This window comes from Phacochoerus africanus, chromosome 10, assembly GCF_016906955.1.
Source record: "Phacochoerus africanus isolate WHEZ1 chromosome 10, ROS_Pafr_v1, whole genome shotgun sequence".
Lineage (NCBI taxonomy): Eukaryota > Metazoa > Chordata > Mammalia > Artiodactyla > Suidae > Phacochoerus > Phacochoerus africanus.
Window position 1 is genome coordinate 115,609,644 of NC_062553.1, and position 17,609 is coordinate 115,627,252.

Sequence of the window (17,609 nt, forward strand, 5' to 3'; positions counted from 1 at the left end):
TATGGTGAGAAAGTGGGAAAGAAGAGCAATAAGAAGTGATTTTTTTTTTTTTGATCATGGGTGGGGTTTAATTAACAGTTTCTTGCTTTCTTTTTGGAATAAATATAAATGAAATAGGGTTATCATAGTATTTATGTGTAATTTCCAAATTGTAAACAGTGGCTCAAATTTTTAAAAACTATAACACTTAAACCAGGTATAACTGATTATGGCCAGTAGGCTACTAATTTGTGGCCCCTTTATTAAATAAATAGATATGATGGTGGTAAATGCTACAGAAAACAATAGGAATTTATAACAGGACATTACCAAGTCTGGGAAAGGTAAATAACCTTCTAAGTAAGTGATGTTTAAGGTAATATTTGACGTTAATTGACATTGACAGTGAGATGTGAAGAGAGGGGAGAATCTTCGAGACAGAGAGAAGAAAATGCTTCAAAACCCTCGTTAAAACTCAAGTACTTGGAGGGTATATGTCGTGCATAGGAAAATGACTAGACAAGAGAATGGAGAGGTAGACAAAGTGATCATGCAGGATTTGTAGGCCACATTAAGAACATTTTAAAATATTTTGTAGTAGTATTTTCTTTCTTTTCAATGTTTTCAAAAGAATGAAAAAAGTATCCCTAAAAAGAACATCAGGTCCCAAAATCAAATGCTCTGTTGGTATTTCTGGAACATTCTTGCTTCCGTACATTCCTTTCAAGGAGCTCGATCAGGAGCAAAGCAAAGAATTCTTAACACAAAGCTCCAAATAGTTATTCTTGATTTCTTTTTTTCTGGCTTGTGGAGAGCTGATTTGGTGGATAAGTAGAGCAATGGTAGTATCCAATTATTCAGTGAAAGTTTTATATTGTTAGCCCTATCAGATTTAATACCATTTTACCTGAAGCTGAGAATGCATTAATTATTCACATTTTCTGCTTATAGCTTCTTGATGTTAATCCATGTCTATTTCTAAGCACATCTTCATGGAGTTGCAAAAAGACAGTCAATGAAAAACTAAATATGGAGATTTGTGCTAAGGTCCTCTTCTCCTTACCACACCCATAAAAATTACATACTAACATTAAAATTTAGATGGAATATTAAGTTCTTCTGAGTTTAAAATTGATTATGAACAGAGTATGAAAGAGTAATTTGTTTTTATTAACATGATCACATATTCACTAAAATAAAAGCATGAAAATTTATTCTCAAAATCTCATTAGCTTATATCACCTTGTTTTGGGAGAGGGGAAAATACTGCATTATTTTATGGAAAAGAGGAAAATTTGAAATCAGATGTTAGGGTACATGACTTATAAGGTGAAAATAAATGTCCATGGAAAATACAAGTCTGGAAGCTAAAATTCCAAGAAGCTAAAATTCTCTTAACACTGATCTAGTTGTTGCTCTTGTACCATACTGCTAGGTTTGCAATATGGAAATCAAGTTAAAAGTTTCTTATGTGTTGGGAACTATGATGAAAAATAAAGTAAGGGCTGATTTTTCAGAATTTTCTACTTCACCTTGAAAATTGAGAGTAGATTAGAGTACCAGTACATCTTAAACCTGGTCCCAGGGTTTCAAGAATTTAATAGGAAAGCAATTCTCTATACCAAAGCTGTTTATTTTATGATTTACAGGGATTCTGCTTTCTGAGTTTTTTGGAGTAGTCCCAAAATTATCTTCCAGTCCGTATCAATTATTAAATATATTTTGTTTCAGACACCAATGATGGAATTTGTTTAATTTGTTTTATTGTTGAGTGTTTATATGTGCCTTTTGTTTTTGAAACATTTAAAAAAATATACAGAACACTTTATACTTTTGAACTATGTTAAAAATGATCAACCTCAGGGGAGTTCCCTTCGTGGCTCAGTGGTTAACTAATCCTACTAGAAACCATGAGGTTGCGGGTTCGATCCCTGGCCTTGCTCAGTGGGTTAAGGATCTGGCGTTGCTGTGAGCTGTGGTGTAGGTTGCAGACGCGGCTCGGATCCTGCGTTGCTGTGGCTCTGGCGCAGGCCAGTGGCTACAGCTCCGATTCGACCCCTAGCCTGGGAACCTCCATATGCCGTGGGAGCAGCCCAAGAAATGGAAAGAAAAAAAAAATGAGCAACCTCAAAAATCTTTATATGTTTAAAATTTCCCCACATATACTGCTGATGGATAATGCAAATGATAATGTAAGGACCCAAATGTATATGTCTGGTATTTAAAATGGCATTTAACTTACATTGTTCTATATGTGACTTTTGTTTTAATAATACAATAAAACTCTTAGGTCCTCTTTCTTCTCCCTCCTCTACCTAGCATTATACTCTATACAAAAATGAAAGTACAGTTGACCCTTGAATAATGTGGGCATAGGAGAACTGACCCCTGCTACCATTGAAAATCTAAGTCGAATTTGTAGTCGGCCCTCTGGACACCAGTTCCTCTGTATCTGTGGTTCCTCCATATCCACTTTGTTCCACATCTGTAGTTCACCAACGATGGATCGTGTAGAACACTGATATTTACACTGAAAAATATCTGTGAACACGTGGACCTGTGAAATTCAAAACCTGAGTTGTTTAGGAGTCAGCTATAATCTGATGTGTTGACTCTTAAATGGTGATCTTCAACAGAATGGAAAATAGCTTCTTACCACATGTCCTCTCTAGGTGTGCAGCGAGCACGCCGAGTCAAAACAAAGTGAAAAACAAACTAATGGACTAGATTAGAGAAAAAGAAAAGGAATAACATGCCAGTGTGCTTATAGGCTAGTTAATCAGTGTTGGAGAAAATAACTAGAATTTTCTTTTTTACAAGAAACTACATTAAAATACTTTGAACAGTGTAAACAATATCAGCCCTTTAGTACATTTTTCAGTCACATTAAAAAAATGCTTACTGAACTTAACTACAAGGTTCTGTTGCCAAAAACAATCAGATTTCTGGGTTTGTTTCAGAGTCCATATTAAGTGTAAAAGAAAAAGAGAAAATGATGGCTAATGCCGACCTGTGCTAAATCTTCAAAGCTGCTGCGTTGTTCTTTTTTCTGAAGTGAGCTGTGTGCCATTATCAGCACCAGCTGCTTTGCATCATAATATCTACCTACTCAGCCACTAAATGATAAAGACAATTACGTTAAGAATAGAAAACAGTTTAAGTATCCATATATCAGTAGTGCTTATTGCATTTCCTATTTATTTCTCACTTCATTGTGGGCATTAAGCAGCAGAGATGATAGATGCTTCACAAAATGTGCCAGTAATTGCATGCACATATCATGGATTTGAAAGGCTGAGTGAATTAAAGGAGCCCAGTAATGTATTGTACCATCCTTTCCCCTTAGACTGCATAACCAAGATTGTGTTTATAAAATATATTCAGTCATTCATTCAACAAATATCAGGTAGGGGAGTGTGTGTGTGTTAATGTGTATTAGGTATGTATGTGTATAATTAATAATTAATCTTATTACTGGTTTATCATTCTTGTATTGGCCCAGAGCATTCATGCATAATTATTTAAAGGTGATCCAATGGTACCCTGTAACTATGACTAACACTTCTAATTTGGATTATATTAATTATGTGCTGTATTAAGTCCTGGTTCCACTAAGTCACCTGACTAGCTTGCACATTAGCTCTTTAATTTTTCAGTGAGGAAATTCAGCCTCCCTTTTGGAATTGCTCTGTTAAATCAATAGGATTTGGAACCCAGTGGAGTGTTAGGTGTGTGAATGTTTTGGTATACTTTAACCGAGGTAGAAAGTGGGAGCAAGTAAGGGATGAGCGAGTGTGCATGGTACTAGGAAAGATAGTGAGCAAAGTTTTAGCTATGTGCTTAGGCTGTTTATGGGGTTCCTGGATGAGAAACTGAGCTCCTGATAGAGATTTTGAGAGACAAAATGACAAGTACAACTTAAAGATTAGTAAGAGACTGTAATTTCCTCTGGCATCCTTGTTTTTGTCTCCCCATCATCTTTGAGTATTCCTAAAGACTCCTTCTTAAATAAGATCTGAAATATGCAGTTCATTTAGTTGCATTCCCCTAATATTATACAGGAGCCTTACTGATAGGTAAAGGAGGGGAAATGTTCTTTATTTCTAGAAATAGGCCTCAGTCTTTTATTGAGCCCATGCCCTGACTGTGACCTTCACAGCGCTTCCTATTGCTGGGCCCCCTAAGGTGAGACAGGAAGGCTAGAGAGGCTGGAGTCAAGTATTTTCCTTCCGCCAGGTCACTTAGGCTCTGGTGAGAGAGTTTCCCTTGAGGGCCTTGTTAAAGAGAACAAAATTATCTGGCCTTGGACTTCCCTTCGTGGCTCCGTGGTTAACGAATCCGACTAGGAACCATGAGGTTGCAGGTTCAGTCCCTGGCCTTGCTCAATGGGATTAAGAATCCAGCGTTGCCATGAGCTGTAGTGTAGGTTGCAGACTCGGCTCTGGCATAGGCCACCAGCTACAGCTCTGATTAGACCCCTAGCCTGGGAACCTCCTTATGCTGCAGGAGCTGCCCTAGAAAAGGCAAAAAGACAAAAAAAAATTATCTGGTCTCTCTTTTTTTTTTGTCTTTCGTCCTTTTAGGGCCACACCCAAGGCATATGAAGCTTCCCAGGCTAGGGGTCTAATTGGAGCTCTTGCTGCCAGCCTACACCACAGCCACAGCAACACGGGATCCAAGCCACATCTGCAACCTGCACCACAGCTCACAGCAACGCCGGATCCTTAACCCACTGAGCAAGGCCAGGGATCGAACCCTCAACCTCATGGTTCCTAGTTGGATTCGTTTCCACTGTGCCACAACGGGAACTCCTGGGCATGTTTTTAAATGGCTACTTTTCCCCACTCCCTGTGGGAAACACAAGGAGATTTTTTTTGTGTGATCTTCATGATGTTCAAAGCATGAATTAAACTAAGAATGTGACAAGGGACACATAACAAGGATAAATCTTCCAAAAAATATTATATAAATTAATAATAATGTCAGTAAGGTTAAACCTCAACAGATGTGGGCTTATACAAAAGACCACATTTAGAACAAAAAGGCAAGGGTAGACTTACTTATGCATAACATTCAATAATATTTATCAATGAGACTCATCAACTTTGCTTTAGTTGTTTTGACTTATGAAGCACTTACAGTGGATGAACTGGTTATCAGGAAATTTTGGCCACTTTCTATGAAAACTTAGGATAGGTAAGTTTATTCATTCAACATATGTTCAATAAACACAATTATATGACAGACATAGTACTATACACTGGAGCCATAAAGACAAGACATAGTACCAGCCCTGTAGGAGGGTGAGGAGAAAGCAAGTACTGGAGGCTTAGAAAAGAGCATACGGATGACAGAGTTATGTGACTGCATGACCCTCACAATGTAAGTCGGATACTGAGAGAATGACTGGAGGGTAGTATGAGAGAGAAAGATACTTAGAGTGCGTGGGCTGGGGACATATCACTATTGGTGATGATAGTAATTGGTGAAAAGACAGGAGTCCTGATTATTAGGACCTTGCGTGACATGCCAAGGAATTTGGACTTTGTGTGCAATTAAAAAATTTTAAACAGAAAAAAATGACATGATCAGATTTGTATTTTGGAAAAATGATCCTGTGTATAGTGTGAAAAATGGATTGAACACTTCTAAAATGCTATATAATTCTAAGTAATGGAAAGAGAGCAGCTGGCCAATTCAAGAATATGGTAAAATAATTATCTATTGAAATTTAGATCTTTACCAAAATAATTAGCATGACAAAGTCCTGAGAGAGTTTGCAGATGCTATTTACTCTTTAGCACCTGAAAAATTTTAGTAAGTTAGTCTCCCACTGCAGATTTCTTGTTTTAGAATCCTCTCTATCTAGTAGTAACTTCCTATTCATATGTTCCTTGAAGTACATGATACTCATTGCAAATAATCTTAAAATGTGGATCAGTGAGTGATGTTTTCACATGTTTTTTCAGCATCTATTATGATAATCATATAGTGTTTCTCCTTAATTATGTTAAGTTGAAGAATTACATTGACTGATAATTCATTTGTTAAACCAACTCTGCATTCCTGGATGTGACATAAGAAGAACTATATATCTGGTTTCTGCCCTTGGGTTCCTGACACAGAGGTTCTAAAACGCCTATAATTTCCTCAATGATAGGGAGGCTAGGAGCATCTTTTGTTCTAATATTTGATCTTTCCCCTTGGCTCCTGACACAAAGCTCCTGAATCTTGGAATTTCCTGGGTGATAGCAATGCCTTTTGTTCTAATGAGATGACCCTTGGTGGGCTCTTGGGGAGTTTCAAGATGAGGACTGGTACTGAATAAAACCTCAGATCTTTTAGTTCCACCCCTATCTTCTTGGGAGAACAGGAGGCTGGAGATTGAGTTAATATTTATTCATGTCTATTTGATGACCCCCCATAGAAATAACTAAGCTAAAATGTTTAGAGAGCCTCTGGCTTGGTGCCCATATCCACATGCTGGGAGGTACGCCTTATCCATGAGGACAGAATCTTCTTCCTGTACTCAGGATCTTTCTGAACATTGCCCTATTACTTCTTTATCTGGCTGTTTATATCCTTTGTAATAAATTCATAAAGATGAGTAAAGTGTTTCCCTGAGTTCTGTGAGTTGTTATACTGAATTATCAAACCTGAGAAAGGGAATGTAGATTCTCAGTTTATAGCCAGTTGATCAAAAGTACTAGCATCTGAGATGGAGGCAGTCTTGTGGGACTTAGCACTTACCTGTGGGGTCTGTGCTGTCTGACAGTTGGCCTCGGAATCGAATTAAATTGTAGGACACCCTTCTGGTATCCAGAGTTAGAGAATTGGTTGTTTGGTGTGAGAAGAAACCCCACACATTTGATGTCAGAAATATTGTGAATAGAAAAGTTTGTTTTGGTGGGATAAGCCCTAGGATAACCCTTGTTTATAGTTTCCTGTTGCTACTGTATAACAAGTTACCACAAACTAAGTGGCTTAAAATAACACAGATTTATTATCTTATACCTCTGGAGATCAGAAATCCAAAACCAGTCTCACCAAGCTAACTAAAGTCAAGATGTCAGCAATGCTTATTTCTTCTGGAGGCTCTGAGGAGAAAAGCCATTTTGTTTTACGCCACCTTCTAAAATGCAGGAACCACCTGCATTTTTTTCGTCTGTGCCCCTTCCCTTGTTCCATCTTTAGAACAAGCTACATAGTGTTGTCACATCTCTTTCTACTCTGTCTGAACTCTTGCTCCTTCTTATATGACCATTTATAATTACATCAGGCCCGCCTCTATCATTCAGGATGATCTCCCCATCTCAAGATCCTTAATTTAATCACATGTTCAAGGTAACATATTCATAGCTTCTGAGGCTTAGGATATATACATCTTTAGGGGACCGTTTTTCAGCCTACCACATTTAACTAATATTTGGATTTTATGTATATGTGCATGAGAAGTACTGGTTTTTAAATTTTCTTAGATTTTGGTATCAGGATTATACTGGTTTGTATCAGGTTATTTAAAGATTATAGTCTTAAAATAGGTTGGGAGTATTCCATCTTCTCAGGTGCATAAGATTGTTGAAATTCTTCTTTAAATTTTGATAAATTTTACCAATGAAACTATCAATCTAGAGTTTTGTTTCTGGGAATTTTTAAAGTAAGAATTAATTTCTTTAAAGATAAGTGATTACATAGCTTGGCTATTTCTTCTTGTGTCAAATTATGGTTTTGATAAGTTTTATCTCCCAAGGAATTTGTGTATTTTCTCTCTTTGCAAATTTATTGGCATGTAATTGTTCATAGTATAACATTGCTATCCTTTTAACATCTGATTTCTGTCTAGTGATATCTTCTTTCTTTCCTGATAAGGATAATTTGCTCCTTTTTAAAAAAAGTCGACCATTTTGCTTAGTTTATCAAGTTCACTACTATTCTCCAATGTTAATTTAACTTTTGTTATTATTTCTGGGTTTTTTTCTTTTTCTTTCTTTCCTTTTTTTTTTTGTCTTTTATTTCCTTTCATCCACGTTCTTTGGATTTAATGTTGCTCTCTTTTTCTTTCTTCACTTTAGGTAATTATAACTTTCATCTTTTCTAATATAAATCCCTCTAAGCACATCTTTAGCTACATTTGACAAATTTTGTTATACTGTATTTTCATTATTATTCCTTTAAAAATATTTACTAATTTGTCGTGACTTTTTTGAGCAAAAAATTTTCGATCAAAATTTTAATTTTATTTAGTTATTTATTCATTCATTCATTCATTCATTTGTCTTTTGTCTTTTTAGGGCTACACCCATGGCATATGGAGATTATCAGGCTAGGGGTCAAATTGGAGCTGTAGCTGCTAGCCTATGCCACAGCCACAGTAATGCCAGGTCCAAGCTGCATCTGTCATCTACACCACAGCTCACTCAACACCAGATCCTCAACCCACTGAGTAAGGGCAGGGATCGAACCCACAATCTCATGGTTCTTAGTTAGATTCGTTTCCGCTGTGCCACAATGGTAACTCCCCAAAAATTCAATTTTAAAAACTTACTGAAACTTAACTTTATGTAAGCTAATTGTTTAACAAATGTTCCACATACATATTAGAATAATGTTGACATTTTTAAGTGCTCTATGAATGTCAAGTAGGTCAATAGTTATGATTCAGTCTTCTTTGTCCTTACTGGGCTTTTCCCTCTTTGATTTATACATTATAGTAGGGAGATATTAAATTCTCCAACTATGGTTATGGATTTCTCCATTTTAACCTTAATGCTGTCAGCTTTTGCGTTTATATTTTGAAGCTCTCTTTTGAAATGTGTATGTACTTAGCATTGATATGTCATGTGGATACACTGAATCTGTTATCGTTATGAAATGCGCTTCTTTTTTCTTTTTAGGGCTGCACTCTCAACATATGGTAGTTCCCAGACTAAGGATTAAATCAGAGCTGCAGCTGCTGGCCTGTGCCACAGCTTCAGCAATGCAAGATCCGAGCCGGGTCTGTAACCTGCACTGCAATTCACAGCAATGCCGGGTCCTTAACCCACTGAGCAGGGCCAGGGATCAAACCTATATCCTCATGGATACTAGTCGGCTTCGTTACTGCTGAGCCACAATGGGAACTCCCAAAATGTGCTTCTTTATCTCAGTAATACTCCTCATCTTGGACTCTTTCTGATATTATTATAATCATATAAACTTTCTTATGCTTATTTCTCATATGGTATTTTTTCTATATTTTCAACCTATCTATGATTTTAATTTTAAATACTGCATATATATTCTGTGACTTTAATTTTAAATATTATATATTTAAAGTATATCACTTTCGTAGAAGTTCCTATTGTGGCTCAGTGGTAATGAACCTGACTAGCATCCATGACAATGCAGATTCAATCCCTGGCTTTGCTCAGTGGATTAAGGATCCAAAGTTGCTGTGAGCTGTGGTGTAAGTCACAGACACAGCTCAGATCTGGCATTGCTGTGACTGTGTTGTAGGCCTACAACTGCAGCTCTGATTTGACCCCTAGCCTGGAACCTTCCATATGCTGCAATTGAGGCCATAAAAAAATAAGTAAATAAGTAGAATGTTCAGTCAATTTACCTTTGATATGATTATTTATATGGTTGGGTTTATTTCTAGTTGTAGACTCTGCTCTGTGTTTACCTTCTTACCTTTCTGACTTCTTTGATTGATTAAATATATTTAACATTTTATCTTAATATCTTTGTTGAATTTTAGTTTTGTCTTTTGATTTTTTTTTTTTTTTTTTGGTCTTTTCTAGGGCCGCACCTGTGGCGTATGGAGGTTCCCAGGATAGGGGTCCAATCAGAGCTATAGCTGCCCACCTATACCACAGCCACAGCAGCAGATTTGAGCCGTGTCTGAAACCCTAACCACAGCTCACAGCAATGCTGGATGCCCAACCCACTGAGCGAGACCAGGGATGGAACCTGCAACCTCATGGTTCCTAGTCGGATTCATTAGCCACTGAGCCACAACGGGAACTCCTTTTTTTTTTTTTTTTTTTGATTTTTAGAGCTGCACCTGAGGCACATGTAGGTTCCCAGGCTAGAGGTTGAGTCAGAGCTACAGCTGCAGCCTATACTAGCGAATACTAGTTGGATTTGCTTCTTCTGTGCCACAAAGGGAACTCCTTGAATTATTTTTTGATTATTGCTCTAGGGACTATGATCTGTGTCTTAACTTATCATACTTCACATAGAGTTAATATTGTACAACTTGGAGTTCCTGTTGTGGCTCAGTGGTTAACGAATCCGACAAGGAGCCATGAGGTTGCGGGTTCGATCCCTGGCCCTGCTCAGTGGGTTAAGAACCCGGCGTTGCCGTGAGCTGTGGTGTAGGTCGCAGATGCAGCTCGGATCCCGTGTTGCTGTGGCTCTGGCGTAGGCCAGCGGCTACAGTTCCGATTCGACCCCTAGCCTGGGAACCTCCATATGCCGCGGGAGCAGCCCAAGAAATAGCAAAAAGTCAAAAAACAAAAACAAAATATTGTACAACTTAATGGAAAATGTAAGAGCTTTGCAACAGTGTAATTCCATTTACCCTCCATATAGCACATTGTCTACTTTGTTCTATATTTTACATCTCCATTTGTAATAGACTCCACAATACAATCTTGTTATTTTGGTTTTAAGTAGCTAGTTGTCTTTTTAACACAGTAAGAGAGGCAAAAAGATCATTTATTTTAAAATTTTTATTTTATTTTTTTTTGGCCACGCCTACAGCCTGTGGAAGTTCCCAGGCCAGGGATCAAATTCATACCATAGCAGTGACCCAAGCCACTGCAGTGACAACACTGGGATCCTTAACCCGCTACACCACAGTAGAACTCCAGTGATCAAGTATAGAGGAGAACCAAAGGGAATTAGATGATGATAAAGAGAAGTGCCATGTCAGCAACTGTTCACTAAATCTAACAAGTAATTTATGACCATTAAAGCAAGAGAATAGAGGGATGAGATGTCTCTCCCACCTACCCTCATCCAAATGAAACCTATGTTGCACTTTATCATTTTGAAAATAGTTCATTATTTCTGAGAGATACGATAATAATGGATGAAGATAAACTGAGATTTAGAGAAATTATTGCTCTGAGTCACAAAGTACCTCATGGAGTTTGAAATCAAACCTGGGAAACTATAGTCCAGGGTACACACTTTTTCCACAATGCATTATATTAAATGATAGTGCAAGATAGAATGCAGTTGTACCCTAGGATGAGAGATTATTTTTAAAAGAATAAATACATATTTTAACGTACAGCCTACAAAGTACTTTTGGATTTTGGTTATGATAAAGAACTTTGGAAAGATTTTGAGTTGGAAGGGTGACACAGGTCAAGTGAATAGAGAATGGGATATCTACCAGTACTGCTGATAATCAGGCTCAAATCAGGATGGATGCCAATAAATTCTCAAGATTCACTATAAACCTCTTATGGTATTCATAGGATATTTTGGAAGCAGATATAAATGACTTTTCCATTGCCAGAGTTTTAAGTACTGAACTACAACCTCTTATCTGGATCAGTGACTTGACCTCAGCTTTTAATGGGTGTCAGATAGGTCAGGCTGATTGGAGCACTGCAGATGCAAAACCTATGGTCCAAAATTCTTTTCCTTTGGAGAATAAACAGTGTTAAGTAGATAAACTTTTTTAATATGACAGTTTTTTTTTCTCTTCAGCTGCAAATTTTTATCTTAACAATGGTTATTGGAAAAAAAATTTTAATGAATTGAGCATATCTTTTCCTTCTTGAGTAGAAGAATGTATTTGTAACTTTTATTTTTCTTCTAGTTGGTGTCTTTTTTCTTCTCTTTATGGAGTATCAACTTGATAATGTTATAGAGTTTTTTGAAGGAATACATCTCACTAATATTGACAATTTCTCAAATAGCTAGACCCGTGCCTCAAAAAAAAAAAAAGAACTATATTTAACTCTGTTTTATAGATTTTATGTTAGGAATAGCATATGGGGGTGATGAAATTTGACCTCTTTGTGCAGCCATGGAAATAACCAGCTGTGAAGTTGGCAAACATCACTAATAAAAGATAAAGGAATGTTTAATTGAGTAACTGGTCTTTCCAGACCTGCTGGCTAATATTTCCTAAATCTAAATGAATTGGGAAATGAAAGATACCTTTTAACCTGTAGTAACCTCAGACATTCTATTCTTAATAACACTTAATACATTCACTTAGCTTCCTTATGTCTTAATTTCTTCATCTTCAACAGAAATGAAGGAGATTGTAATATGTCTATAAGAATCACTGTAAGAGTTAAATGGGCTAGGATTTCCCTGGCCATTTAGTGGATTAAGAATCTGGTATTGTCACTGCTGTGTTACACATTCATTTCCTGGCTGGGGAACTTCCACATGCCACAGGTATGGCCAAAAAAAAAAAAAAAAAAAAAAAGGCAATTAAATGGGCTAAGTGAAAGTATACAACACCTGTCAAATTATAGATGCTTACTGTGTCCATTCCTCTGCCCCTCTCTAAGGATTTTCCACTTTATGAAAACAGACAACTCTAAACACATGACTTGTGCACTATTCACAGAATCAACTTAAATGACTATTTCCTTTACCCCTTATATATAGGCTCATTATTTCAAAAAGAGAAATAGGGACCTATTCTTTTGAAATTTAAAACAGGTAGTATATTTTTCTCCATTGCTTATGTGAACTAACACACTTGGACTTCTGCAGAGGAAATGATAATATCTGCCATGTACTAATATGATGAATAGGAAGGGAAAAGTTAGTTCATGCTAAACTACTTCATTCTAAGCAGTTTCTTGAATTTACTACTGCCTTTCTACGATAACTCCATTTTCCTCGTAGAGGAACATCTTACTCTCCATCAGGAATATTAACCTAAAGAGTTACAGTCCTATCAAAAAGCACAATAATTTGGCATTGTAATAATTTTCCTGTGTATATTACTTCTATGTCAAAAAAGCTTAAATTTCAAAACTGAGAAAGAAAAGGAAATCTATGAAATTTTGTATCATTTTAGTCAAGTAGATTTAATTTCTATCTATATGAAGCCTCAAACTTTTCTGTAGTTAAGTCAAGAAATTATTTTAAAAACAGAGAAATGCTGAATTGAGATTTTTGTAAATTTTTCCCTGATTATTTTGTATGTTCTTTAATAGGTGGAAATTAAACTTTTAGCATACTTGAAGTCATGATGAATTAACATCTGAATCCCTCCACCCAACCTATATTTTACTTTGAGGAAGTGGAAATATTATCAAAGTTAATGGAGCAAACTCTTAAATAAGGATATGTGTTATATTCCATGAGGTTTAAATAACAATATACTGAAGTATACAAACACATATACAAATATATCTGTATATGTATCTACATAGTAATACAAAGTACCCTCTACCATTCCAGTCATGAATATGCTGATTAATATCTATATTATTTTTTTACTGACATCTTTTCTAATTAGTTATCATCTTAGCCATATTTGTATATATGCATTTATAAGAGATTGTGGTTTTTACATAAACAGAGAAATTAAATTTCTTTGTGTGCTTTTTTAAAAAAATATTTTTCTCTCCAGAAATTGACATTGAACGCTGTGTGCGAGAATCAATCAACCTGTTTTGTTGGACTCCTAAAAGTGCTACTTACAGACAGCATGCTCAACCTCCAAAGTCAGCTTCTGATAGCAGCGGAGTCAGAAGTTCAACACCTTATTTCTCCACTGAGTGTCCAGATCCTCCCAAAACAGATCTGGTATGTATTGGCAAATTTAATTTATAAACTCTAAAAGAAGATGGATGTTGAATTAATATATGTTAATATCATTATAGTTCATAATGCTGTTATTATTTATGTCTTCTAACATAGCTATTTTCTAATATATGATTATATTCACACAGCTATTTCATGTCTTGAGGTCAACCAAAGGTGAGAGCTTAGGACCTTCTTAGGGCTTTCCTGGGCATGCAGACATCCTGTGTACACAGAGATAGACTTCTAGATTCCCAGTATCATGTTGGATTTTTCAAAGCCCCATATAAACATTGTATTCCCCAGGTTTTAATTTTAATATTTAATTATTGTCAGCTTCTTATTTGCCCCAACGGTTATGGCTACCTCAGGCAGCTACAATATTAAACAATTGCTGCTGACTGTTTTTGACAGATGCTTTCAGAGGAAGGTCTCTTTGCACCAAGAGAGCTTTGAGTCAGGTCAAATAAAGGCAAGCACTGTGAGGAGAGGTTTCTAGGGAACTGGAAGACAGGTCAAATAATCACAATTCCCTGAAATGATACTTTTGGGATCTCTAAAACCATTCTGTCCTGTTCAGTGGTTGCTAGACTTCTAGTTTGTGAGACTGTTGATTTTTAAGGTGACTTTGGAGCTGATGAGAGGGAAATGAGAATGGGCAAAGAACCACAAACACACTCTTATTGAAATTGAGGTGTTTCTTTTCACTATGTACTCCATAGATTGCTTCAGATCTTTGTTTAATTTCCAGAGTTCTAAAAAGTTTATTTGATAATCTTTGCCAGTATTGTCATTATGATTTTGGAAGAGCAGCTTTTTTGAGATCCTTGCTCTGCCATTCCACTGATGTCACTCATACTCTATGCTATTTGTCTACTATATTTTAATTCTTGAGTGAAGCAAAAAGGTTGAGAGGTAGTTGATTTTAAAAGGTCAGAAAGAAATATTGACAGTTCAAGAAATGTGAGTTTCATTTTGTGATAAAGTAAAATTTTACTAAGAAAAGTTGCTGTTTATTTTAAATTTGAGTAAGTAGTTTTAAATTCTTCCACTTGCACCATTGTCAGAAATTAGATTTTTGTTTAAAAGTTTAACAGTTTAAATATCACTAAACCCCAAATCCTGTATACATTCCTAATTATAGTAGGTCTCCAAGTTCTGGGTCAATTTGCTAAAATGTTGTGATAGAAAACAAATGTTTTTGTGTGCCCATAGGTCAAATCTATTATCCTTATCAACAACAATACTAAGAATGGAAGAGAAAAAGATACCACATTATTTACAGGAACAGTTGCTATCTGAAGAACATTAAAGTTTTGGTTCACTTTTCTTTAGAATTTATTTCATTCTTTTTCTGATATATTTCAACCATAAAGAAAAATATAATGAATAATATAAAAACCAATGCCTGTTTTTTCAACAGTAGATTTGAATACATACCATAAACTAGAACAAATACTATTCTAATTGCTGGGGCTATAGCAGTAAGAAAAAAAAAAGTTATCTTCCCTCATAGAATTTGCATTTGGCAGTGGAAGTCATATAGACAATAAGCAAAAAAAAAAAAAAAGTAAATATTTAGTGTGTTTTTTAGATTCCACATATAAGTGAAATCATGTGTACTTCTTATCTTTCTCTGACTTACTCCATGTAAAATAATACCCTCTGGTTCAGCCATGATGTCACAAATGGCAAGGTTTCTTTTTTTTTTTAGTGATCGGGTGATATTCCACTGTGAATATATGTGCAGCAAAGGAAACTATCAGTAAGATGAAAAGGCAGGCTAGTGAATGGGAGAAGATCTTTGCAAACCTATATCCAGTAAGGAACTAATATCAAAAATGCACAAAGAATTCGTGAGTTCCCTTTGTGGCTCAACAGTTAATGAACCCAACTAGGATCCATGAGGATGCAGGTTCAATTCCTGGCCTCACTCAGCGGGTTAAGGATCTGGTGCTGCCATGAGCTGTGGTGTAGGTCACAGATGTGGCTCAGATCTGATGTTGCTGTGGCTATGGCATACACCAGCAGCTGTAGCTCCAATTAGACCCCTAGCCTGGGAACCTCCATATGCCACAGGTGTGGCCCTAAGAAGCAATAGAGAGAGAGAGAGAGAGAGAGAGAATTCATACAACTCAACATTAAGAAAACAACCCAGTTGAGGAATGGGCAGAGTGGAGTTCCCTGTTGGCTCAGCAGGTTAAGGATCCAGCATTTTCACTGCTGTGGCACAAGTTTGATCTCTGGCCTGGGAATTCCTGCATGCTGCAGGCGAAACTAAAAACAAAATTTTAGGAGTTCCTGTCGTGGCTCAGTGGTTAACGAATCCGACTAGAAACCATGAGGTTGCAGGTTCAGTCCCTGGCCTCGTTCAGTGGGTTAAAGATCCGGCATTGCCATGAGCTGTGGTGTAGGTTGCAGACACAGCTTGGATCCCGTGTTGCTGTGGCTGTGGTGTAGGCCAGCAGCTACAGCTCCAATTCGACTCCTAGCCTGGGAACCTCCATATGCCACAGGAGCAGCCCTAGAAAAGGCAAAAAGCAAAAAAAAAAAAAAAAAAAAACCCAAAGAACAAAAAAGCAAAACAGGAACAAAAAAGCAAAACAGTAACAAAAAATTTTAATAAAAGATGTTAAATTTTTTAAAAAAAGAAGTGGGAAGAGGACCTGAATAGACATTTTTCAAAGAAGACCTAAAGATGGCTACCAACTATATGATTAACATCACTAATCATCATGGAAATGTAAATTAAAACCACACTGCAATACCACTTCATACATGTTAGAATTCCTATCATCAAAAAAAAAAAAAAAACAAATAATAAGTGTTGGTGAGGATGTGGAGAAAAGGGGACACTTGTGCAGTGGTGGTGGGATTGTAAATTGCTGCAGCCACTATGGAAAACAATATGGGAGTTTCCTCAGAAAACTAAAAGTAGGACTACCATATGATCTAGCCATTTCACTTCTGGGTATCTACCTGGAAAAAAAAAAACAAAAAAACAAAATTAATTCAAAAAGACAACTACACGCCAAGGTTCATTGCAACATTATTTATATATGGCAGCAACCTAAGTGTCCACTGATAGATGAATGGATAAAGAAGATATGATATATAGGTACATAATAGAGTACTACTCAGCCATAAAAGGGAATGAAATCTTGTCATTTGCAACAACATGGACGGACCTTGAGGGTATTATGGCAAGTGAAATAAATCAGACAGAGAAAGACAAATATCATATGATCTCACTTATATATGGAATCTAAAACAAACAAATAACAAAATAAAATGAAAATAGACTCATAAATACAGAGAACAAACCGGTGGTTGCCTGAAGAGAATGGGTCAGCAGGGGATTATGTATGAAATAGGTGATGATCAAGTGGTATAAACCTCCAGTTAGAAAATAAATAAGCCATAGGTATATAATACACAGCATAAGGAATATGGTTAATAACATTTTACTTGCTTTGTATGGGGGTAGATGGTTATTAAACTTCTAATGGTGATCATTTCATGTCTGCAAATGTCAAATTACTATGTAGTTAATATAATATTGTATATTAGCTATATTTCAATTTTTAAAAGCAGAGGAAGAAGAAGGGAAATAGAGAATGCCAAGGATGGAGATGGTTGGAAAACATTAAAGAAAAGTTACTATTTTTATATAAAGGATTCAAAGAAAGTTGTGAACAAAACCTAAAGGAAGTGAGAGAGTGAGTTATATTGATTTCTTAAGGGGGAATAAAATTCATCTTGCAAGTTCAATGTAGGGCATTCTTTTTATGTTGGAGAACAGTAAAGGGACTATATATAGAATGGAATAAGTGAAGAGGAGAGTAGAAAATGTAAAA

General features: G+C 36.2%; 1 protein-coding gene across 4 annotated transcripts in view; it reads left to right on the forward strand.

Annotated features, from left to right (window-relative positions):
• Positions 1-17,609, forward strand: part of TBCK (TBC1 domain containing kinase) — a 221,969-nt gene that overhangs the window by 125,497 nt on the left and 78,863 nt on the right. For 3 of the 4 annotated variants that reach the window (XM_047751736.1, XM_047751735.1, XM_047751737.1), the window contains exon 23: positions 13,580-13,755. In XM_047751736.1, coding sequence (XP_047607692.1) covers positions 13,580-13,755 — 176 coding nt within the window. Of the gene's footprint in view, positions 1-13,579; positions 13,756-14,967; positions 15,082-17,609 lie in introns of those variants that run through there. The other variant, XM_047751738.1, reaches the window with a different exon arrangement.